Here is a 25765-nt window from a genome sequence, read left to right as displayed (position 1 = left end):
TCTCCCACTTAAAAAGATGAGAGAGGCCTGTAATTTCCATCATAGGTACACTTCAACTATGAGAGACAAAATGAGAAAAAAAAATCCTGAAAAATCACATTGTCTGATTTTTAAAGAATTTATTTGCAAATTATGGTGGAAAATAAGTATTTGGTCAATAACAAAAGTTCATCTCAATACTTTGTTATATACCCTTTGTTGGCAATGACAGAAGTCAAACGTTTTCTGTAAGTCTTCACAAGGTTTTCACACACTGTTGCTGGTATTTTGGCCCATTCCTCCATGCAGATCTCCTCTAGAGCAGTGATGTTTTGGGGCTGTCGCTGGGCAACATGGACTTTCAACTCCCTCCAAAGATTTTCTATGGGGTTGAGATCTGGAGACTGGCTAGGCCTCTCCAGGACCTTGAAATGCTTCTTACGAAGCCACTCCTTCGCTGCCCGGGCGGTGTGTTTGGGATCATTGTCATGCTGAAAGACCCAGCCACGTTTCATCTTCAATGCCCTTGCTGATGGAAGGAGGTTTTCACTCAAAATCTCACAATACATGGCCCCATTCATTCTTTCCTTTACACGGATCAGTCGTCCTGGTCCCTTTGCAGAAAAACAGCCCCAAAGCATGATGTTTCCACCCCCATGCTTCACAGTAGGTATGGTGTTCTTTGGATGCAACTCAGCATTCTTTCTCCTCCAAACACGACAAGTTGAGTTTTTACCAAAAAGTTCTATTTTGGTTTCATCTGACCATATGACATTCTCCCAATCCTCTTCTGGATCATCCAAATGCTCTCTAGCAAACTTCAGACGGGCCTGGACATGTACTGGCTTAAGCAGGGGGACACGTCTGGCACTGCAGGATTTGAGTCCCTGGCGGCGTAGTGTGTTACTGATGGTAGCCTTTGTTACTTTGGTCCCAGCTCTCTGCAGGTCATTCACTAGGTCCCCCCGTGTGGTTCTGGGATTTTTGCTCACCGTTCTTGTGATCATTTTGACCCCACGGGGTGAGGTCTTGCGTGGAGCCCCAGATCGAGGGAGATTATCAGTGGTCTTGTATGTCTTCCATTTTCTAATAATTGCTCCCACAGTTGATTTCTTCACACCAAGCTGCTTACCTATTGCAGATTCAGTCTTCCCAGCCTGGTGCAGGTCTACAATTTTGTTTCTGGTGTCCTTTGACAGCTCTTTGGTCTTGGCCATAGTGGAGTTTGGTGTGTGACTGTTTGAGGTTGTGGACAGGTGTCTTTTATACTGATAACGAGTTCAAACAGGTGCCATTAATCCAGGTAACGAGTGGAGGACAGAGGAGCCTCTTAAAGAAGTAGTTACAGGTCTGTGAGAGCCAGAAATCTTGCTTGTTTATAGGTGAACAAATACTTATTTTACCGAGGAATTTACCAATTAATTCATTAAAAATCCTACAATGTAATTTCCTGGATTCTTTCCCCCCATTCTGTCTCTCATAGTTGAAGTGTACCTATGATGAAAATTACAGGCCTCTCTCATCTTTTTAAGTGGGAGAACTTGTACAATTGGTGGCTGACTAAATACTTTTTTGCCCCACTGTATGTCATTCCTTCTTGAGAATGGAACTGTTTTGTCGAGTCAGGTTTTGGGTAAACTGACATTTTTCTAATCTCTGTACCAGCATTGTGTGTTCATATGTTACACTTCATATGTTACAAGTTTTGATAATAAATAAAAATTTAACATGTAGGCCTAGGGATTTGATTTTTGTCCTAAGTCTCCCAATGTAATGTCCCATCATCTCTCCTCTCAATGTCTCATATCGCCGTGCAAAAAAAAAAAACAGAAAAAGTGAAGCCTGAAGGCCAGGATATGGGACAAGCTGAGAACATCATGCTGTGGTAAGAGGGTATAGCAAATACTCTCTAACGCAATATGAATGTGACGCAACATGCAAAGAATTTCACACAATCTACAAAAACTGAAAACTTGTCCCAAGTCTCCCTGTTCTTCCTTATAGTTATATTTCCAGAATTCTGCTTTATGCATTTGGTGACAAAACTGATGTACAGGATTCTGTATATTTCGATGCATATATCCCTTTTGATGATTTTTGATATGAGGTTTTGTCTTACTCCATTTGAATGCATCTTAAAGAGATCTGAAGGATCAAGAATGGTGAAATGAAAAAAAAAAAAAAACAACAACCACCTGGAACTGAGTTGCTAAATGACTAATCTTAATAGCTGGTTTAAGTGAAGGTTGCTTACATAACCTTTGCTGATTGGCAGGGATGAAAATACACTACCGTTCAAAAGTTTGGGGTCACTTTGAAATGTCCTTATTTTTGAAAGAAAAGCACTGTTCTTTTCAATGAAGATCACTTTAAACTAATCAGAAATCCACTCTATACATTGCTAATGTGGTAAATGACTATTCTAGCTGCAAATGTGTGGTTTTTGGTGCAATATCTCCATAGGTGTATAGAGGCCCATTTCCAGCAACTCTCACTCCAGTGTTCTAATGGTACAATGTGTTTGCTCATTGCCTCAGAAGGCTAATGGATGATTAGAAAACCCTTGTACAATCATGTTAGCACAGCTGAAAACAGTTGAGCTCTTTAGAGAAGCTATAAAACTGACCTTCCTTTGAGCAGATTGAGTTTCTGGAGCATCACATTTGTGGGCTTGATTAAATGCTCAAAATGGCCAGAAAAATGTCTTGACTATATTTTCTATTCATTTTACAACTTATGGTGGTAAATAAAAGTGTGACTTTTCATGGAAAACACAAAATTGTCTGGGTGACCCCAAACTTTTGAATGGTAGTGTAGACAGATTAAAAATAATTTTAAAAAAGTGTTTAGCTTTTGAATTGCTTCGTGGTCCTCTGGCTTTACAGCTACTACCATGTGAATGACGGATGGATTTCCAATTACAACAGGGTCAAAGTTAAATACGTAAAGGGATTTCACGATATTGAAAACGATGCTTCTATGTGATAGAAAGAAAGTTACAGTAGGCTCTGCCTTTTATAACTTTCTTTCCATCACATAGAAGCGTTGCTTCCGGCATTTTGTTTAATCCAAGCATGTTCTTCTGTTACTGTCTGGATATTAAATCCACAGTGACAAATGAGGGCGTCACAAGATTACACATTTACAAGAAACACCAGCCTTTGGTTTTCAGATCAACCCAACATCCAGTCAAAGGCTTCGACTGTTCTAGTCTCTCGTCTGAACAAACTACAGTGTGTAGACATTGCGTCACTGGTATTATCAGTGTATTCAGCTGGCAAGTCATCAGTGATAAATAAACCAGCCCTTGGATTTAACGAGCAATTTCAACAAACAAAGTCATATCTCATACAGACAGACTGGAGTTGTACGATGTCAGTTTGTCAGTCGCTGTCTCAGACAAAAGTCACACATTGTCAAAGAATTCTTTGCTCATAAGCTGAGTTTTGCACTTTTGATGATTTAGTGTGATTATAACTACTTCTTCTTCTTTTGGCTGCTCCTGAGTAGGGGTCACCACAGCGGATCTTTCATCTCCATTGCTCCCTGTCTTCCGCATCCTTCTCTACCACACCTGCCACTTTCATGTCTTCTCTCACCACATCCATGTATCTCCTCTTTGGCCTTCCTTGTTTTTGTGCACCTGGCAGCTCCATCCTCAACATTCTCCTTCCAACATGCTCTGCATCTCTTCTCAGGATGTGCCCATACCATCTCCGTCTCATCTCTCTTAGCTTAATTCCCAAGCTCTCCACATGTGCTGTCCCTCTGATGTGCTCGTTCCTTATCCTGTCCAACCTTGTCACTCCCATCGCAAACCTTAACATCCTCAACTCTACCACCTCCAACTTTGCCTCCTGTCTCTTCGTTAAGGGGACGGTCTCCAATCCATACATCACTGCTGGTCTCACTACTGTCTTATACATCTTACCTTTCACTTTTGCTGGGACTTTCCTATCACAAATGACTCCTGGAATCCTTCTCCAACTGCTCCACCCTGCCTGCACTCTCTTTCTCACCTCACTATCGCAGCCCCCGTTTTCCTGCACAGTTGACCTCCAGGTACTTGAATTCACCAACTTTCTTTACGTCTACTCCTTGCATCTTCACTGCACTCTCATCCCCATTCTCATTGATGCATTTGTATTTAGTGTGATTACGACTAAAGTCCGTTAAGTTCTAGGACTGTCAGAAAATTTGAAATAAAATCTCAGAGTGAGAACTCTACCTGAGCTCTGATGCTTGTCTAAAAGCCACCAACAGGAAGATGGCTCAGGATTACGTGAAACTCACAGGACAGCTACAAATGGCGACTGTAAATGAAACAAGCTAACGGACTGATTTAAAATAATCATCCTTATTCCCGTAAACGCACAGCAGAAAATCACTAATGTGTACCAAATGTGTCTCACTGAGGGCCAAAAATTGACCATGTCCTTTCCAGCAGAAACCTATGGTATATTGCCACAAATTATGTCTAATATATACCTGTAAAATTTTTCTCACTAATCTTCAACGGCAAAAAAGTTACATACATTCAAGTTACGGCACTGTCAGAGGCCTACGGACACTACATTTTGCCATATTACTTTGCATTTGTGATAAAGAAATGCTATAAATATACTTATAAGGACAAAATTATTGATAGAAATTGATTTGGTATGTAAAATCAGTCATATTAAGAGCAGAGAACAACAATATCTTCCCCATTACTGAAAAGACTGCTCTCTGCTAATATATGTACTGAAACAAACAAACAAAAAAAGGTCATGTAAACTCTTCCATTGGATAACGAGAGAGGGGGTCGTAATACAATGTCAACATTTAGTTTAATTGATGTTGAGACTCTGAGAAAAACAGTACAAAGCCTCAGCTCCTCCACATCTGAACTGGACATTTTACCTACAGTCTTTTTCAAATCTGTTCTTCACCTAATATCAGATGAGGTACTTCAGATTATCAACACCTCCTTACGAACTGGCATGTTTCCCTCATCTCTGAAAAAAGCGGTTGTAAAACCCCTACTGAAAAAGAATAACCTGGATGTCTCAGTACTCAACAACTACAGGCCCATATCCAATTTGCCATTCGTTGGTAAAATAATTGAAAAAATTGTTTTTAATCAATTAACTGCCTTCCTGACATTAAACGGATGTTTTGATAAGTTTCAGTCAGGTTTTCATGCCAATCATAGCACTGAAACAGCTCTTACTAAAGTCATGAATGACCTACGTCTTAATTCTGATGCTGGTAAAACATCAGTCTTGGTGCTTTTAGACTTAAGTGCTGCATTTGACACGGTAGATCATTCCATACTGTTACATCGACTGGAGCATTGGGTTGGATTTACTGGTATAGTAATCAACTGGTTAAAATCTTACCTACAACAAAGATTTTTTTTATGTGGCCATTGGAGGCCACAGTTCATCACCCGCGTCCTTGAACTGTGGGGTTCCCCAGGGCTCAATCCTGGGACCATTACTATTCAACCTTTATATGCTCCCACTTGGACAAATTATTAAGAATAACTCAATAAACTTCCATAGCTATGCAGATGACACTCAGCTTTACTTAGCTATGTCACCTAATGACTATGCCCCTCTTGAGTCTCTTCATAGATGCATTGACCAAATTAACAAATGGATGTCTCTCAATTTTCTTCAGCTGAACGCAGATAAAACTGAAGCAATTATATTTGGCAAAAAGGAGGAAAGGCTTAAGATTGCCACTGTTCTTGAAACTAAGGGGCTTAAAGCAAAGGATACTGTAAAAAACCTTGGTGTCCTTATTGACAGTGAACTTAACTTCAACAGTCATATGAAAGTGGTAAAAAAGTCTGCATTCTATCACCTAAAAACCATTTCTAAACTCAGGGGTCTCATGTCAAAACATGATCTAGAAAAACTTATTCATGCTTTCATCTCCAGTAGGGTTGATTACTGCAATAGCCTTTTCACAGGTCTTCCAAAAAAGACCATCAAAGAGCTTCAACTAATCCAAAATGCAGCAGCAAGGGTTCTTACAAGAACAAAAAGGGTAGTCCATATCACTCCAGTCCTAAGGTCTCTGCACTGGCTCCCAGTGAGCTATAGAATTGACTTTAAAGCACTACTTCTTCTATTTAAAACATTAAATGGGATGGGACCCAGCTACCTACTGGATATGTTTCAATTATATGCACCAGCTAGGTCTCTAAGATCACAGGAGAAAAACTTGCTAGTAATACCAGCTGTCAAAACGAAGTGTGGTGAAGCAGCCTTTAGTTGCTATGCTGCTAAGCTTTGGAACCAACTTCCAGATGATATTAAAAATGCTCCTACTGTTGTTAGTTTTAAATCCAGGCTCAAGACAAAGCTGTTTTCAGATGCTTTCACTTGATTAATTTTTACCTAAGTAATTAATTTCCTTTAACATAATTTCTTTTAATTTTGATTTTAATGATTTTACTTTCTTTATTTTAATTTCTTTTTAATCTTGGATTTTAATGATTTTACTTTTACTTTAATTCTTTGTTACTGTGATCCTCGTAGATTTTGTCTGCGGGACGATTTTATTTGGTGATCCTCGTAGATTTTGTCTGCGGGACGATTTTTGGTGATCCTCATGGAAGAGCCACAGGAAGAGCGCGCTTTATGAGTTAAACCCATAATAATAATTAATCTCGAGGCTGATTAACTTTATTTCATTTTATTAATTTAATTTCTACTATTGTTTAATTCTTATTTTTCTTCCCCAATTATTTTATGTAATTTTATTTTCTATTGTTTACTGTTCTGCTTTTACTTCTGTAAAGCACATTGAACTGCCACTGTGTATGAAATGTGCTATATAAATAAACTTGCCTTGCCTTCCTTGTAAGAATTGTCATTAATGTACATTTACCTTATCATTTACATCTCTACAATGATATTTAAATTTATTGAATGAATTTAAATATCATTGTAGAGATGTAAATGATAATTTAATGATAATAATTTTCCAATTTTTAAAAGCAATACTATTCCAATACTTTGTTTTAACTCCAGTAAGATCAGAATTCACGGCATGTGGTGTGGTGAACTGGAATTAAATCTCCCAAATATCATGAAAAACATTCCTTGTGTATTTTGTTTCTGTGTCACATACAGAGAAAATGAATAATTTTTCCTGATTACTTCAATAAGTTGCCTATAGCTTTTTATGCAATTTAGTCTTTGTATGAGATAACACGGGGCCTACGGACACTGCAGGTGGGCCGCGGAACCTACAAGTGAGTTAACTGTCCTGCATTTTGTAATTCAGCAAGACATTCCAAGTACCATATAGACATATTGCGTTTTTACTAAAGACCCTTCGTAGTTATTGTACTGAACTCATTGTACGTCTCTCAGCATTGTGTACAGGGGGGCCTACGGACACTATGGAGAGTTTTGTCATTTTGGCATACCATTTTGAATCATATCTCAATAGTATTAGGAAGTTATATTGTGAACATGTTTGGGTTTTTTCCCCATCTGGACACTTTGTAGATGAGAAATTCATTCTAAACTAGATATTAAATGCAAATTTGACATCATAAGCTTGATAAATTTGACAAATATCTCAATAGTAAATCTGTCACACTGCAGACATTTCATGTGTGGTCCAACAAGATGTATAATTTGCAACAGAATGGTGTACTTCAGCCTGAAAGATGAAGAAATATGATACACTAGCACAAACAGTGCATCCAATAAGCTGAAATCATATTATATTACAATACAGAAGACTTTCCTCATTGAAAAAAATGAGACAAAAAAAATCCGTAGCAATTTTGACCCAAATTCATTGCCGTCAAATTTTTCTTATTGCAGATACACTATATTGCCAAAAGTATTCGCTCACCTGCCTTGACTCACATACGAGCTTAAGTGACATCCCATTCCTAATCCATAGGGTTCAATATGACGTCGGTCCACCCTTTGCAGCTAGAACACCTTCAACTCTTCTAGGAAGACTGTCCACAAGGTTTAGGAGTGTGTGTATGGGAATTTTTGACCATTCTTCCAGAAGCGCATTTGTGAGGTCACACACTGATGTTGGACGAGAAGGCCTGGTTCTCAGTCTCCGCTCTAATTCATCCCAAAGGTGTTCTATCAGGTTGAGGTCAGGACTCTGTGCAGGCCAGTCAAGTTCATCCACACCAGACTCTGTCATCCATGTCTCTATGGACCTTGCTTTGTGCACTGGTGCACAGTCATGTTGGAAGAGGAAGGGGCCAGCTCCAAACTGTAAAAACAGTCTGCATGCCTAGGTGCTTGATTTTATACACCTGTGGCCATGGAAGTGATTGGAACACCTGATTCCGATAATTTGGATGAGTGAGCAAATACTTTTGGCAATATAGTGTATCAACGTGCAGTTTTTGACATCTGACAGTCCTTGCGGTACTTTATCTGAAAACACTCAAACACTACAGTTATTCTGTTTCTATAATTCTGAAATGTGTGCATAACATTGTCAAACATGAAATGGCTCACGTTAGTGATTTTCTGCTGACAGTTTGAAGAATGTGAGCATATTTTCTGAACAAGCCCGGATCATGCTGAGTGATGACATCAGCAAAGTGTAGTTGTTTTCTTTATTCACTGGTTAATTGCTATTGTTTGAGGATCTGACATGGAGAAGACGTTCACGCACAGTCTGTAATAGAATTCAGCCAAGATTTTACTAGGATTAAATCTGAAATCACACAGTGTAGTACAAATAGAAAAAGACGTCACCCTGTTCTCCACGATGGCACGGCTATCCCGGCCTAAGGCCAGCTGCAATGCCCTGCTGCTGAATTCTGGGATGCCAAATGGAGGTGGGTACTCCGGGATAAGGGTGGGGTCAGTGGAAATTTGCTGTTTGATCTTCCGGATGAGAGGACTCACTATGGGCCGACCATCCTCGCCTACATATTCTGAAGAGGAAGAAGTGCACAAAGGGTTAGTAATTAGGCTACCATGTTATTTGAGTGCATTAGAGGGGCACAATGGCACTGTTTAGTGGCACAGTTTGATCAATTATCTGTTCACCTGGTTCAAATTACCGGTTCAGTTGGTGCATTAAAGGAAGAAAATTACTGGTATCAGAGGATTTCTCTGTTTTGTATGCATATTGATCAGACCATCCTGTCATGTCAGCCACCTGGGCCCATCCATAGCCTCACCAATGATGTCACCATCTTTAGATGATATGCCAAATCACAATTTTAGTGTTTGGAACAATACAGGAAGTTAATGGCGAAATGAAATATTTTGATTTGCATATTATTCACAATATAGCCATCAACTTCCAATCTGCTAGCTGATGCATTGAGCTACAAATGTAAATGGATGTGATTTCAAATTTTACCAGGATTTTTTTTTTTAATCAAGATACAAACAATTTACAAGATGCATGACATGACTAGGTACTGTACAACTCAGGTGCATTTACCCCCGAATTTTGATGCAAATTAAATCTGAATTAAAGTTGCATTAAATTACCAGGTGCATCTACACCCCGATTTTGATGCGAATTAAATCCATTTGATGCGCATTAAATGACCAGGTAAATCTAAGGTGCATTTACACCCAGAGTTCAATGTGAATTAAATCCAAATTAAGATGGGCAAAACAACCAAATATATCTCAGTTGCATTTACACCGAGATTTTGATGCGAATTAAATCCGAATTAAAGATGCATTAAATGACCAGGTAAATCTCAGGTGCATTTACACCTGGAGTTCAATGTGAATTAAATCCAAATTAAGATCGATGAAGCAACCAAATATATATCAGGTGCATTTACACCCGGAGTTTGATGCAAATTAAATCTGAACTAAATTTGCATTAAATTATCAGGTGCATTTACACCCAGATTCTGATGTGAATTAAATCCAACTTAAGGATGCATTAAATGACCGGGTAAATCTCAGGTGCATTTACACCTGGATTTTGATGCAAATTAAATCCAAATTAAGATTGATGAAGCAACCAAATATATCTCAGGTACATTTACACCCAGATTTTGATGCAAATTAAATCCGAATTAAAGATGCATTAAATGACCAGGTAAATCTCAGGTGCATTTACACCTGGAGTTCAATGTGAATTAAATCCAAATTAAGATGGACAAAACAACCAAACATCTCTCAGGTGCATTTATACCCGGAGTTTGATGCAAATTAAATTTGCATTAAATTACTAGGTGCATTTACATCCAGATTCTGATGCGAATTAAATCCAAATTAAAGATGCATTAAATGACCACCAGAGGACTAGCCCCCCACTGTAACCCTAGCTATGTAATAGGCGAGAGGCCGAAGGCTATGGAAACAGAGATCAGCGCCGGCCTATGTGCCACATGGCGTAGGAAGGACTTGAAATGACCAGGTAAATCTCAGGTGCATTTATACCCAGAGTTCGATGTGAATTAAATCCAAATTAAGATGGACAAAACAACCAAATATCTCAGGTGCATTTACACCCGGAGTTTCATGCGAATTAAATTGGAATTAAAGTTGCATTAAATTACCAGGTGCATTTACACCCGGAGGAGTTTGATGCACATTAAATCCAAATTAATATGAATGAAATATCCAGGTGTAAATGGATGCTTTAACTCCAATTTTAAGTTAATTAAATCCTAATTAAGAATCATGATATAGATTTAAATCCTCTTTTCAAGCTTCTTGTGTACATTTTCCAATACATTTAACTTTTGGATGTTGTACAACAGCTCCTGAGGTAACTGATGGGTCACATGCGACATCAGTTCCGGAGGTTGCAACACTCACCCCTCCCCGCGAGCCAGACCCTGTGAGGATGCGAGTCACGTTGGAAAGCTGCCAAAAGTTTCTCCTCGGTGTTGAGTGCAGCCGCGGGAGTGTCCTGGAACACAGAAAGGGGGGAGACCATTACTGTGAGATCAAATACCGTTTTACTTATTATGTGTCAAAAGATGGGTTTTCGTTCTCTCGATATTGCACGTGCGTCGCGTGAACCAATATACTCTGCATGTGTTTACTGGTGGTTGCTATGGTAGCATATAAACTGTTTCTCAGCAACAGGCAACCATAGTTCATGTCCTAAACCGCATAACATGCCTAAATAGTAACCCTACACCATCTATTGTAAACTGTAGTGTTGTAGGATGTTTATGCAGTGTTTAGTAAGCGATTTGGGACGCAGCCCGTGTTATTGCTTGTCGAAACCTACTGCTAGTTCATAGTTAGCAAGTTATACTTATTTCATACGTCATTCCAACACATTACAATATTTCAATTGTCTTAAATATTGATTAAAAGTTCAAGCCCCAGACTGTCAGGATTGGTAATAGGACTTCAACCAGCATCATCACAAACATTGGCACCCCACAGGGATGCGTCCTCAACCCCATCGTCTACACCCTGTTCACTCACGACTGTGTCGCACCCCACAAGGACATCATCCTGAAGTTCGTGGACGACACCGCAGTGATAGGATGCATCACTGGCGGAGACGAAACGGCCTACAGGAGGGAGGTGTCAAGGTGTGAGGGCAACAACCTCACCCTCAACACGGACAAGACGAAGGAGATGATAGTGGACATGAGGAAGGAGAGGAGACCTCATCGGCCACTGTTCATCCGGGAGCTTGAGTTGGAGAGGGTGAGCAGCTTCAAATACCTGGGTGTTCACATCAGTGAGGACCTCACATGGACACTTAATACCACACAGCTGGTTAGGAAGGCTCAACAGCGACTGTACTTTCTGAGGAGGCTGAGGAAGTTTGGTATGTCGCCCAAGATCCTCAGCAACTTCTACAGCTGCATGATTGAGAGCATTCTGACCAACTGCATCACTGTATAGTACAGCAGCGCTACAGCTATGGACCACAAACGCCTGCAGAGGGTGGTGAAGACTGCTAAGGTTGACCTAGATCATGTTAGAGTCGGAGATGCTGACATAGTTCCACACTCCCCAATTAAAAATTTGGGTGTGTGGTTTGACTCAAACCTGTCAATGAAGGACCATATTACTAAGGCTAGCTCTGCGGCATTTTTCCATCTTTACAACATACGTAGAATTAGAAAGTACCTTTCAAGAGAAGACACAGAGACCCTAATTCATGCATTTATTTCTAGTCGCATTGATTATTGTAATAGCCTTTTGTATGGCACGCCTAGCTGTCACTTATACAAGCTACAGAGAGTTCAGAATGCTGCTGCGCGCTTAGTTTATCAAGAAAGTAAATACTGTCACATAAAGCCGATTTTAAAATCATTACATTGGTTGCCAGTAAGTTACAGGATAATTTTTAAATTGTTGTTAATTACATTCAAGTCCATTCACGGTCTGGCACCAGTTTATATCAATGATCTTTTGTCTGTCAGAAATGTTGCTAGTAGTAGATATAGTCTGCGCTCTAACACTTCGTTGATGCTTAATTACTCTAGTCTTAAATCTTACAAGACACTTGGGGATCGTGCTTTTTCGATAGCTGCCCCTAAGCTATGGAATGAGCTCCCTGGCTATATCAGGGATATACAAAGTGTTTCCAGCTTTAAGGTTGCCCTTAAGACGTATCTTTTTAGAAAGGCATTTCAATAATTATAAATGACATTTTATCCTAGGTACCTTATTTTTAATATTATTTGTTGTGTGATATTGTATATATATTCTTAAATTTTATACTTCTATAATGTTTTTATATATATATATATATATATATATATATATATATATATATATATATATATATATCAGTAGCGGCTGGCTTTTGTAAAAGTGAGGGAGGAAGGAATGCTTGGTTGAAGGTCACGGGCCCCAATGCGACCGCACCTGCTGGACCGGCTATAGTTACACGCACAGGTTGAGTTGATAATAGTTGAAAAACCTATCATTTTAACGGGGTGTGTACACTTTTTATAGCTGCTGTACACATTACTTTCAGGTGTTCAACACATCTTTCTCTTTCAAAATTCTCTCAAAATCTTCCGTATTTAACGAAGCAAACCTGGCGGCCATGTTTGTAGCTCAGCCCATGGAAGGGTTTTGCAAGCAAAACATTCACCACGTCCTCTGTTTCCATTACTTTATTCGTAGAATATCTATAACATAGTCAATCCACTTCCACCTCGCCGTTCTCACTCTGACTGCCGAAGTGCCCGAGTCACCGGATCTAGAAGTTAAGTTTGATAAGATAACCCCTCCCCCCAGGCAGCTAAGGCCTCTACTTATTGGTTCATTGCGCAACTAGGGCTGCAGCCTATTGGTTGATATTTTGTAGCACTTGTCAGATCTCTTAGCTAGTCCCACCCTCTTAGAGGAGGATTTTCCTCCTCTCTCTCATTGAAGTCTGTGTTAACCACGAGCCGCCAGTGCCGGAGACTGTTTGAATCGGAGTGAATGGGAGCCGAAGGGAGGAAGATCCTCCGTGCAGTAATTTCTAATAGCGAGCGATAGGGGGTGCTAATGTAATTTCACCCAGAGAAACGAATATATTGTACATGTCGTATTTGGCAGTAAAATAGTAATATTCAAGGACAGCAATTCATTAAATTGGTCAAGACAATTTCAACTTTTTATTCTTAGAATTTTTAAGGAGGATCTTCCTCCCTCTCCTCACTGGAGAAGCCACCTGTGATATATATATATATATATGTCTATATTTTGATTGTAATTATTGTAATGCGCAAGAGAAAATTCATATTGATACTTGCGCAATATAAATTAATAAAATTATTATTATTATTATTATTATTAAGAGGATCACCAAAACTCCACTGCCCTCTCTGCAGAGCATCTACCACCGCAGAGTCCACAGGAGAGCTGCCTCCATCCTCAAAGACCCCACCCACCCCCAGCACGGACTGTTCACACTTCTACCCTCAGGCCGGAGGTACAGCAGTGTGAAATGTAAGACTGTCCGACTAAAGAACTCTTTCTTTCCCTCCACCATCAGACTCCTAAACAGCTGACAGGAGTCTATAGCCATGGACTACCTCCCTGTAAACTGTCCTTGACTGTTTACATTTGTTTGCACATTACTGCCCTTTTTGCTGCTACATGCGATCATTGCCTTATTTTTGTATTACACTACCTATTTTGTACTATACTGGGTGTTTTTTGCTTGTATTTTGCACTATATTGCCTTTACTTTGTATTATTTCTTCTGTCTATTTATTATTTGTAATTGGCATTCATGGTGGACAGCAAACTAAGAATTTCATTGTGCAAGAGGACATGTCCTTACTGTGCATATGACAAACACTTTGAACTTGAACTTAAAATATTTTTTATAAATAACAATTGTGCTCATCAAATGTTCAAACCTTTGATGAGCATGGTGGTGTAGTGGTTAGCACTGTCGCCTCACAGCAAGAAGGTTCTGGGTTTGAGCCCAGTGGTCAACAGAGGCGTTTCTGTGTGGAGTTTGCATGTCCTCCCAGTGTCTGTATGGGTTTCTCCCCATAGTTCAAAGACATTCAACACTTGAGAATTGCATCCGGACGAACTCAATGTTTGACCGACAGGGAAATCTGAGTACGCCCATGAAGAGCTTAACAGCGTGCGTGAGATCCCGCTTACTATACGGGATCCAGGTGTGTGATCTGTCGGCTGCAGATCTCCAAAAGATCGAAACTGTTTGGAATGGTTTCTTGCGGAAGATGGTGTCAGGTGGTTATGACCGAAAGAATACTCCCTCGTGCAATGAGCGTAAAAAGGGTGTGGACACAGCAGGTCAAGTTGAAGAACAGTTAGACTGGGCTTACAATATATCAAACCAAAGACTATGCGAGATTACAAAATCCAGCTTGCTAAGGGAATTTTGCCATGTGCAGTTCCTCAAGTACATGGGCCATGTCTGCCGTATGGAAAACGATGCACTGCAGAAACAAGTCCTGTTTGACAAAAGAACACCAGAGAGGACCTGGTCTAAGGTTGAGGAGTTATTGAGGGTGGATTGGCAGCAGGCTAGGAAAGCAATGATGAAGAAACAGAATTTAGGCATCTGCTTGAGCAGCGGTTTTCAGAGCAGATGCACCCCAAGGCAAAGTACGGGCCAACAGGGAAACGATGATGTGGTGGTTAGGTTAACGTGGGGTGGCCTTGGGCTGAAGTGCCCTTGAGCAAGGCACCTAACCCTTAACTGCTCCCTGGGTGCTATAGCATAGCTGCCCACTGCTCTGGGTATGTTTGTGTGCTCATTGCTCACTTGTGTTCGCTGCTTCAGATGGGTTAAATGCAGAGGACAGCTTTCACTGTGCTTGAGTGTGCATGCGACAAATAAAGGCTTCTTCTCTAATTTGAGCTACCCTTTTTAATGTTTTATTTCACATTCAGGCTGATTTGCAACAGTGATAAAAATGACATTTAATTGCACATTTTCTTTAGAAAAAACCCCCCACCACATTTAACATATTAACAATACAAATTATTATTGCTCGGGATTGGACCCGCTTCTATTCACATGTTCACGCATCAGTGAACTCAATACAGCAATCATCTTTGCTCATCTCTCATTTGCATCACATGCATTCATTTCAGCAATCACTTGACCTTGGGTTCATCATCTGTATCTGATTAGTTATAAAAGAAACGACGGACAAACATCACAACCTGCTGCCAACACATACTCCAAGTCTTTGGATTTGTTTCGCTTCACATGTTGCTTTGCTTTCCTGACTTGTGAACATCATACACATTCATTTAAGTAGGCTATACATACTGATGTTTGAAATCACAGGTCCAAGCTGTACATTTTATGGATAAATTCATCCATGCAGTTGACTGATGACAAGTTAGAATGGTTCAGTCTGTCAAATCGTCAATCAAGAAGCTTCCTTGTGCTTCCTCCTCTTCCTCCGTGTTTTCAGTAGGATTAACTGAAAAGACAGGAATGGAACATGTAATTATTTATGAAAACCATACAAGACGTTATGCCCACTACATAGGCCTACTCAGTGCTCACGTGTAATGTGTTGCGCAGAGATGAACACCGGCCCTTTGCCTGAACACAAACTAAACATAACAGGAGGCATGAGCTCCAAGGAAGGGAAGCTGACCTGAAACACCGGATAAAGTGTATGACCAAGTGCACGCTGCATAAATTTACCATCCTAGAAATTAGTTTAAATTGTGATCCACTCACCATGGGCATACAGTGACGCAGGGTGGCAATCGGAACAGGCTTGGACTCGCCAACTCCATCAGATACAGCAACTACATGCATCTCATCACTTGCCTGTGCACTGAGGCATATCTGCACCAGCAGCAGGAGAAAGTGGAGTTAAATTCAAATCAGAAAACTTGAACCGGTTTTCTTGTCTTAAACTTCAAGGAGGCTACGTTTGCTGCAAGCAACTGGAATATTTTAACTCGTTGCAGTTCTAGTTTCTTTAATTTAGTTCACTGCAGCTCAGACAGCAAGTTTACCAAAATAGAAACTCATTTACATTCATAGACTCTTATTATTCACACTTTCGAAAGCAGCACCAATTATTCCAAACCTATCAATCAATCATTCTCAAATTCATCCAAAATACTCCACACACACACACACACAGTAGCAAATTAATTTATCAAGGTGGAACGACTACCCAAGTTTCAGACGGTTGAATTTAGGGATGTAAAGGCAAGTTGATTCAATGGCAAGACTACTCTGAGCTCTACTCTGGGCTGGATGCACTGAGCCATATGTGCATTTTGCACAGGATTGCAGTTTTGGGCCAAATCCAACGCTCAACTATATGCTCTAGTTCATATCATGTTTTGAGCTTCGCTGTCATCAAGGTTGACTTGTTGCTGTGTTCTGGGAGCCAGATTTGGATGAGTTCATTGCCATTGTTCCATGACCATATGTGGGCCAAATGAAAGTGGGCTGGCACCGGGCCCTCTCATACTTGCTACTGGCACAACTAATAATAATAATAATAAGCAAGTTTTTATTGGGGGTGGGTAGATATTCATGCAGTATTCATCAGGTCCAAATGTGGCCATTTATCCATGCTTATCTCATCTCATTATCTCTAGCCGCTTTATCCTTCTACAGGGTCGCAGGCAAGCTGGAGCCTATCCCAGCTGACTACGGGCGAAAGGCGGGGTACACCCTGGACAAGTCGCCAGGTCATCACAGGGCTGACACATAGACACAGACAACCATTCACACTCACATTCACACCTACGGTCAATTTAGAGTCACCTGTTAACCTGACCTGCATGTCTTTGGACTGTGGGGGAAACCGGAGCACCCGGAGGAAACCCACGCGGACACGGGGAGAACATGCAAACTCCACACAGAAAGGCCCTCGCCGGCCCCGGGGCTCGAACCCAGGACCTTCTTGCTGTGAGGCGACAGCGCTAACCACTACACCACCGTGCCGCCCCTCCACGCTTATCTTCTCTAAAAAAATTTTCCAAAAGGGGTAAAAATCCTCTTGCTACAGCAAACACATTCTACACACAGACATAAGCTTCAATCTAAATCTAAATGTGGTTTTGTTCCAGTCCAGGGTAGAAGAGCCATCACTCATGAAGAGATCGTACTGTTTTGATGAAGAACTGGTTCTCCAAAAGATCATCATCTGCCTCAAACATAGCTGTGGTTTGGCTGGAACTGAGCTCACATCCTGGATATAAGCCAAACATATGGATGGAGAGTGAACATATGGCTGGTGCTACTTATTCAGACACAAAAAATAATAATAATAGCCAGGTCCTACCCCAATGTACACAGACTTTATCAGAAACGGACGACGAGCTGGTTAGGTCTGACAGGCCGACTGAAGTTATGGAGATGTCTTCAGAAACCCTGGTGGTCATTTCAGGCCTCAGTAGCTACACAAACAAAATGATGATAAGTGCTAGTTGTTGCTGCCTTTAAGCCACAGAACACCTTAAATAGACCATTTCTCTAGCTCTTTCCTGGTCAAAATAAATAAACAAGATTTAAAAAAAATCTTTATATGGCATTAAAAAGTTACTGCTATTATGACATGCTTCAGCTAAATGCTACATTCAATTCATTTCAATTGCTTGAACTGTTTTCATGAAAGATTTAGGCTAGTTTGAAACAAGTAACTTAATATTCTCTCAGTTTTGTGCGTTTAAATTCTTAATGACCTTTTTATTTTAATTTTATGACATTTTCACTTACTAAAAGACAAGGCAAAATCAGACTCAAGGACTTGACTAATTAATGAATCTCAGGTGATTTCAGAAACGCCACTTGGATTACCTGAAAAACTAAAATGGCCGCTAGAGGGCAGCGCGAGACCTTTCAACAATATGGCTTCTGTGTGGAGAACTTTGACTTATAAACATGGCGATGTTAAATGTATAAACACACACCAACCAACCAACAGATGTGTTCTGCTGCTTGTCGTGGTCAAAGTTCAGTTAGAAGGAACAAAAGTGTGACCTAAATATGAAGCTGAAAGATGTTCAGGTCTGGTGTGGGGTTGTGCAGGAGAGCGGTTTCCTCTGAGGGAAAATAAAATGGCGTCGAATTGACCGGAAGGTGATTCTGTTGGGGGTCATTTAGACCTTCTTGCTCATTAAAACAAATCAATTAAAAGCAATAAATAAACGCGAACGGCGGCATGGTGGTGTAGTGGTTAGCGCTGTCGCCTCACAGCAAGAAGGTCTGGGTTCGAGCCCCGTGGCTGGCGAGGGCCTTTCTGTGCGGAGTTTGCATGTTCTCCCCATGTCCGCGTGGGTTTCCTCCGGGTGCTCCGGTTTCCCCCACAGTCCAAAGACATGCAGGTTAGGTTAACTGGTGACTCTAAATCAGGGGTGCCCAAATTGATCCATAAAGGGCCATGTGGCTGCAGGTTTTCATTCCAGCCATGCAGCAGCACACCTGATTTGGCTTATTCAATCAACTGACACACCCACCCTTTAATCAAGGGTGGGTGTGGCTGCAAGTATTTGACTGTGTGAAGACAGTTCAGTTGATTGAATGAGCCAAATCAGGTGTGCTGCTGCATGGCTGGAATGAAAACCTGCAGCCACATGGCCCTTTATGGATCAATTTGGGCACCCCTGCTCTAAATTGACCGTAGGTGTGAATGTGAGTGTGAATGGTTCTCTGTGTCTATTGCCGCTTTTCCACTACAAACGCGGCTGAGTCGGGCTGAGCCGTGCCGTGCTGAGTCGGGCTGAGCGGGGCTGTTGGAGTTGCATTTCGACTACAACCGCGCTGAACCGTGCTGGCTGGAAGTGGGTGGACACATTGGGTGGAGTTAGCGAAAGTGGGTGGACGTCAGGTGATGTCGTTAAGCAGCGCAAACAGTGACATCAGTGATCTTTTAAGCGGTAGTCTCACGACCCGAATAGTAAACAATAAACATGGAGGACATGGAGTCGTTAGTGTTGCTGGTCTTGGTGCTGTGGCTTGTTGTCACCGACAACGCGGACAGATACTGGCAAGAGCGTATAGATGAGGCGAGGCGCATAAGGCTTCAGAAATTCTCATAATTCGTAATTATTCTCCTTCCGGGTTTGCGGTGTTTACAGATCCCAGCGCGCTCGCGGGGCGTGTGTGGGCATGTGAGGACACTCCTCCTCACCAATCAGTGCACAGGGGAGTGTCTGCTCACGCCCCCAGCCTCACTCGGCTTGCTTTGGCTCGCTTCAGCCCCACTCCAAAACGGTGCGATTTTTAGGGGCTAAGCAGGGCTGAAGCGAGCTGAGTCGTGCTGGTTTTTGGTAGTCGAAACGCGAGCCGTGTCGGGCTGAAGTGAGCTGAAGCGAGCTGAAGTGAGCTGAAAAAGGGTAGTGGAAAAGGGCCATATGTGTCAGCCCTGTGATGACCCGGCGACTTGTCCAGGGTGTACCCCGCCTTTTGCCCGTAGTCAGCTGGGATAGGCTCCAGCTTGCCTGCGACCCTGTAGAAGGATAAAGCGGCTAGAGATGATGAGATGAGAAATGAAATAAAAGCAAACATGCATCATTGAAAAAAGTTTTAACTCAGGCAAAAAAAAAAAGGTAGCAAGGTTGTATGTGTGTTTAAAGAGAATTCGCAAATACACCAAAACCCAAGATTTGAGCAAACTGGTTCTGGGTTTGAACCTGCTGGTCAACTGGGGAGTCACTGAAAACAGCTGGGTTTTGGTGTGCATTCAGTTGTCTGGGAAGTGTGCCAAGGACTGCATTGTAGGTGGCTGATAAATGATGTCTTAGACCCCCACCTCTGTTCAGTGATGGCCGTTCCAGGTTGACAAAAATGGCTTCTTTAACTCCTCGCTCATACCAGCGATCCTCTCTGGCTAAAATACATACGTTGCGATCCTGAAATGAGTGTCCTTTGTTGTTAAGATGAAGGTAGACAGCAGAGTCCTGGCCTGAGGAACTGGCTCTCCTGTGTTGAGCCATGCGCCTGTGAAGCGGTTGTTTTGTTTCCCCAATATATGAGTCCGTGCATTCCTCACTGCACTGAATTGCATACACTACGTTGTCCTGTTTGTGTCTGGCTATTCTGTCCTTAGGGTGGACCAGTTTCTGCTTCAGCGTGTTACTGGGTCTGAAATGTATCGGAATGTAATGTGCTCTCACACACATTTGGTGGCAATATAGCATAGTCTGCCCACCAGCATGTTTTTGGACAGTGGGAGGAAACCTGGAGAACCTGATGGAAAAATGTATGAGGAGAACATGCAGAACTCACACACAAGATCAAACTGAGAACCCTTAAGCTGTGAGACAGCAATAACAGCAATAAGTTGTTGTGAAAGACACTTTACATATATAGATATACTACCTTTTACCTCTACTTTACATGCATATTTTCCTCTGCCAACTTTGTTCAAGAAGGTTATGTTTACGCCTCTGTTTGTTTGTTTGTTCCGAATGTAACTAAAAAAAGTAGCAAATGGATTTTGATGACATTTCGAGGAAAGGTGGGCCATGGGACAAGGACCAATTATTTAGATTTTGATGCAAATCCGAATATGTAGTTTGGCGCAGGTATGCACTGTACCAATGCCCTCCTAGTTGTAAATGTAATGACACATAAATGTCATCGTAATGGTGGAGTCACTTGTAACAGAAGGTGTCCAAGAAGGACGGGTGGTGAACGTACACAGTGCTATCTTGAAGTAAAAATGCAAACACTCCTCAAGAGTTCAAGTGTGCAGAAAGGCCTGTAAATCATAAATTTACATCAAGACAAACTCAGCTCTTGTCTGCCAAGAACAGAATCTTTAGACGTGTAACCACACAGAGGTCACAGCGTAGCGATCCACCACCATGGTGATACCGTAAATATCAGCCTTTTATTAATGTTAATTATGGGATCCTTGATAAATGTTCCCTTAATGGCATTTACAGATGGTTCCATTTAATCAGATTCAAACCACAGTAGCCTTGCAGCATCTTTATATGATTGCTTAAAGTAGATAGCAGAGAAACGGAAGAGAAAAATGGGGTTGATTCTAGACAAAAGATATCATCAACATTTGCTTTGGTAGTTCCTTTAAAAGCAGGTGAATTGCTTCAAGTGCCAGATCTTTATTTGTGAATGTTCATGAATTTGGACATGTTCACTTCAAATCCCACATTTTAATGAGAAAAATGTTTTTATTCTTACTCAACAAAACCTTTTATACTCTTACAAAGCTTACAATCTGGGTGCATATTATTGTAATTGCTGTAATACCTTGTGCCGGGGGGCATTATTAATAATAATAAAAATCTGTTGGAATTTTGCCCTCTATTTAACAATGTTTGACTTTAATAATTATGTAAAAATACCATAATTGCTTTCACACAGAGCCTGATGACGGTTCTTGGATTCACTCGATAAACACGTGATGTGTATATTAATACAGACACATCTGAAAATGTTCACTGTTTTCATAGTGTTCATGCAACCTGATGAGGAAAGCTCATTCTCATTATCTCTAGCCGCTTTATCCTGTTCTACAGGGTCGCAGGCAAGCTGGAGCCTATCCCAGCTGACTATGGGCGAAAGGTGGGGTACACCCTGGACAAGTCGCCAGGTCATCACAGGGCTGACACATAGACACAGACAACCATTCACACCTACGGTCAATTTAGAGTCACCAGTTAACCTAACCTGCATGTCTTTGGACTGTGGGGGAAACCGGAGCACCCGGAGGAAACCCACGCGGACACGGGGAGAACATGCAAACTCCGCACAGAAAGGCCCTCGCCGGCCACGGGGCTCGAACCCAGGACCTTCTTGCTGTGAGGTGACAGCGCTAACCACTACACCACCGTGCCGCCCACGAGGAAAGCTGATGCAGTTTAACACAACGCTGAGCATGCAGCCGGATGCATAGCAGTGACAAGAATGTACTTTGTCTTGCATGCAGGAATGCAGAGATTACCTTTCATGTAGTTCTGTTCAGCTGTAAAAGGGTGACAAAAACAGCACTGATAAGAGTCAAATTCTTGTGCTTCTGTTTTTAGATGTGTTAGGGCTGAGATCAGGCTTTTCAAATATTTCCCATTTTCCCTATCCACCCTTAAGCACGAAAACTGTGTTTAGAAAGAAATTTTACTAAAGGGCCCAAATGGAGAAAGTATATCTGTGCAAGAGTGCACGAGGCCAATGCCATGTATTAAATTTTCATCTGGTTTTAGATCAAGTTATATAGCATTTAGTGATATTTAGTACAGTATTTATCACTCCATCTGTCTGTATTTACAACATAAAATTCCAATTCTTTAATAGTTCATTACACTGAAGCCATTAGTACACTTACTATGGGCTGTCAGTCAGTCTGTGCACTGACATGGCAACACGCAACAATCTGTTCTGCTTCTCTGGGAAATATTTTCATTGCCAGAGCAAAAGTAAGCAAAATATTTCACCAGATTGTGTCTTAAATATCAGTTACTCAATATTATTGTTGTATAAAGGCAATCATGCATGGGAAGAGACCTTGAGATAGACAGGGGCCTGAAGCATGGATCTAAAGATGGAGTTTGATGGTGTGGGTCCAACTGCCTTGCAGGGAAGTCTGGATTTCAAGCCTTGCTGCTGCTGTTAGAGCAGGAATCACAAAAATGTGCTGAGGATGTTGAATTGAGAAGCCCTGGAATAGGGCATAATTGATCCACAGAAATTGTTGACTTTTGGATGATGTGGATGTGCCAGATTAAACTTGGGGGGAAAACTGCTATATACTTTGCAGTGTGACTACATATATTTCTTATTGATTAATTTAACAGTGACCGTTGGCCAAGGCCCTCACTGTTGTTGTTTTTGTGTTGTTGTTATTGTTGTTGAAAAATCTTTTTTTTTTTTTTACAAGGTTTCTTTGGGGTGGCACAGTGGTGTGGTGGTTAGCGCTGTCGCCTCACAGTAAGAAGGTCCGGGTTCGAGCCCCGTGGCCGGCGAGGGCCTTTCTGTGCGGAGTTTGCATGTTGTCCGCGTGGGCTTCCTCCGGGTGCTCTGGTTCCCCCAAAGACATGCAGGTTAGGTTAACTGGTGACTCTAAATTGACCATAGGTGTGAGTCATACATGTCAATCAAACCTGTATAACCAAAATCTGTATTTCCTTTATAAAATCCGTATAAGATGCAAATTAAAATAATTTACCTAAAATTTGAATGATAATTAACAATGATATGTCCCAGTGACTTTTTATTCAATATTAATAACAATAAACCTTCAGAATGAATACAAAGATCCAATGTTTGACAAAAACACAAAGTGTTATCAGCGTAGTTACGAAGGAAATACTTCGTTGTTTGGAGACAGGTTTCACCGAGCGGCTATTATGCACGAGACTTCATATTAGCCACAAAGTCAGGAAAATCTGTTCGTAAAATTACGTTATAATGACCAAATACAATGAAAAGTATTTTTCCAGTCTCACCTGTGAAAGGTAATCCCATGTGATCTCGTTTGGACGGTAAACCTGTTGGTACAGTTAAACGCAGCACATGAATGAGGCATCTTTATTCTCGGCTACTGTCTAGACGCTATACCAGAGACGGCTGAAGGATCTCCACTTTGCCACATCCAATATGGCGGCGAGGATGACGTATGATTCTACGCAGAAGCCGGCGTCTATGACTTCCCGGTTGGCGGGATTCTCGCAATGCGGTGTGCGCATGATCAAAAGTGGAACGAAGTCTCGCTACCACAAGATAACGCGCGATTTCATAAGACTCTTTACTGGCTGTCTGTGGTGTACAGTACGTTTGTAAATGTTATGCGTTCTTTTATCATCGTGGGAATTGATTATAGCTCTAAATAAATATTGAAGGTTTTTTTTTAAAGAATCCGTATAACTTTATTTATACGCCCGTATACTACGTTTATTGAATCAAATCCGTATAAAATACGGACATTCCGTATAGGTTGACATGTATGGTGAGTGTGAATGGTTGTCTGTGTCTATGTGTCAGCCCTGTGATGACCTGGCGACTTGTCCAGGGTGTACCCTGCCTTTCGCCCGTAGTCAGCTGGGATAGGCTCCAGCTTGCCTGCGACCCTGTAGAACAGGATAAAGCGGCTAGGGATAATGAGATGAGGTTTCTTTGCTGATAATGGCTATACATTGCTTTTAAATAAGTAGCAGGGTTGAAATATTAAATACATTCTAATTATTTTCCCAAATTTACTTTTCTTTAAAGTGTTCTCATTAGTTAATATCACTGAAAATAAAGAAAGAATGAGGGAACTTTTTTCTTCTTCTAACGAGGTTTTGGAAATTTGGTGATGTAGCTTCTTGTTGAACATGTGACTTGTGGAAAACTCCAAATATTTCAAAGTTTCAGGAAACAGGAATATTTTTCATAACCTATAATGAACTGGAAGGACACACGGTAGAGCGTATACCTCCGTCAAGCCACATATTATCAACATCAAAATCAAATCACTTGAACTTAGGATAATACTAAAGCTGTCCACCAAATTTCAGCAAAATCCGTTCACTACTTTTTGAGTTACGTTGGGAAAAGGCAAAAAAAAAAAAAAAAAAAATCCTGGCTCTGTATACATACCTGGATCCTGGATCTACATACATATCCGGAATTGTATCAAAATCTAATCAGTTGTTCCTTGGCCCATGACCCACCTTTTCTCCAAATTTCATGAAAATCCATTCACTATTTTTTGAGTTACACTGGGAACAGGCATGCATAAATAAATAAATAAATAAATAAATAAATAAAATCCTGGATCTGTATATATATATCTGGATCCTGTATCCACATACATACCCAGTTTTGTATCAAAACCTAATCAGTTGTTCTTAAGCACATGGCCCACCTTTCCTCCAAATTTAATCAAAATCCGTTCTTATCTTTTGAGTTACTTTGGGAACAGGCAAACAAACTGAGGCAAAAACGTAACGTCTGGCGACAAAGTTGAAAAATCATGGAACTCTATGGCAAAAGGGAAACATGGGATTCACACAAGATATTTTTTAAGTAAAGTGTAGTTATAGTGGGCTGGGGCAGGCAAAATGCTGGAGTGCTCTCCAGAGGTTTTAAGTTATTTCTCAGAAATATGCACATAGGTTGTTGTGAAGGACTCTTTTTACTTGTTTATAGTGTTTTTTAGTTTGTATGGCACCCCATTCATGGAATCACAATTACAAATTCCAGTGCACGGCCCTCAGGCAAGACCTTTAACCTTCACCTGCTCAGCTTTATGGTGTGATTGGAATGCTGCTTCGACTTGAAAGCCACTTTTACTAAAAGCATATACGTAAAAGCATAAACGCAAATGAAAAGTAGAGTCAAAAATGGATTCTTAACCTTGAGGCGGCTTCTTGGGCGTAGTTGAACGGTGACTTTGAGTTGCAGGGTGGCATTCTTCAACAAGTTTAACTGT

General features: G+C 41.0%; 2 protein-coding genes across 3 annotated transcripts in view; both read right to left on the bottom strand.

The window, feature by feature from the left end:
* Positions 1–10884, bottom strand: part of got1l1 (glutamic-oxaloacetic transaminase 1 like 1) — a 34222-nt gene extending 23338 nt beyond the window's left edge. Inside the window, exons 1-2 of the mRNA XM_060931355.1 lie at positions 10764–10884; positions 8721–8902 (exon numbers count right to left, since the gene is read on the bottom strand). Coding sequence (XP_060787338.1) covers positions 8721–8902; positions 10764–10884 — 303 coding nt within the window. The remainder of the gene's footprint in view (positions 1–8720; positions 8903–10763) is intronic.
* Positions 10774–25765, bottom strand: npm2a (nucleophosmin/nucleoplasmin, 2a). Of its 2 annotated transcripts, XR_009655489.1 has the most exons (7): positions 25690–25765; positions 17672–17786; positions 17496–17578; positions 16102–16212; positions 15922–16015; positions 15679–15835; positions 10774–10857 (listed from the first exon to the last, which is right to left on the bottom strand). XR_009655489.1 is itself a non-coding variant. In XM_060931356.1 (6 exons), the coding sequence occupies exons 2-6, from the start codon at positions 17769–17771 to the stop codon at positions 15762–15764; spliced, it is 462 nt and encodes a 153-aa protein (XP_060787339.1). In that variant the 5' UTR covers positions 17772–17786; positions 25690–25765; the 3' UTR covers positions 15359–15761. The 2 variants fall into 2 exon arrangements, 1 of the variants encoding a protein (XP_060787339.1); XM_060931356.1 differs by lacking the exon at positions 10774–10857 and having other exon boundaries at positions 15359–15835.

Source organism: Neoarius graeffei, chromosome 10 (assembly GCF_027579695.1).
Source record: "Neoarius graeffei isolate fNeoGra1 chromosome 10, fNeoGra1.pri, whole genome shotgun sequence".
Taxonomy (NCBI): Eukaryota; Metazoa; Chordata; class Actinopteri; order Siluriformes; family Ariidae; genus Neoarius; species Neoarius graeffei.
The sequence above is the reverse complement of the archived record's forward strand: the minus strand, read 5'-3'. Positions and strand labels throughout refer to the sequence as shown.

Excerpts from the sequence above, each read along its gene's own strand:
- npm2a (XM_060931356.1), bottom strand. The coding sequence starts at position 17,771 with ATGACCACCAGGGTTTCTGAAGACATCTCCATAACTTCAGTCGGCCTG. Across the intron at positions 17,579-17,671 it reads TAAAGTCTGTGTACATTGGG|GATGTGAGCTCAGTTCCAGC; the intron begins GTAGGACCTGGC and ends GCTTATATCCAG. Across the intron at positions 16,016-16,101 it reads TGCGTCACTGTATGCCCATG|GTCAGCTTCCCTTCCTTGGA; the intron begins GTGAGTGGATCA and ends CCGGTGTTTCAG.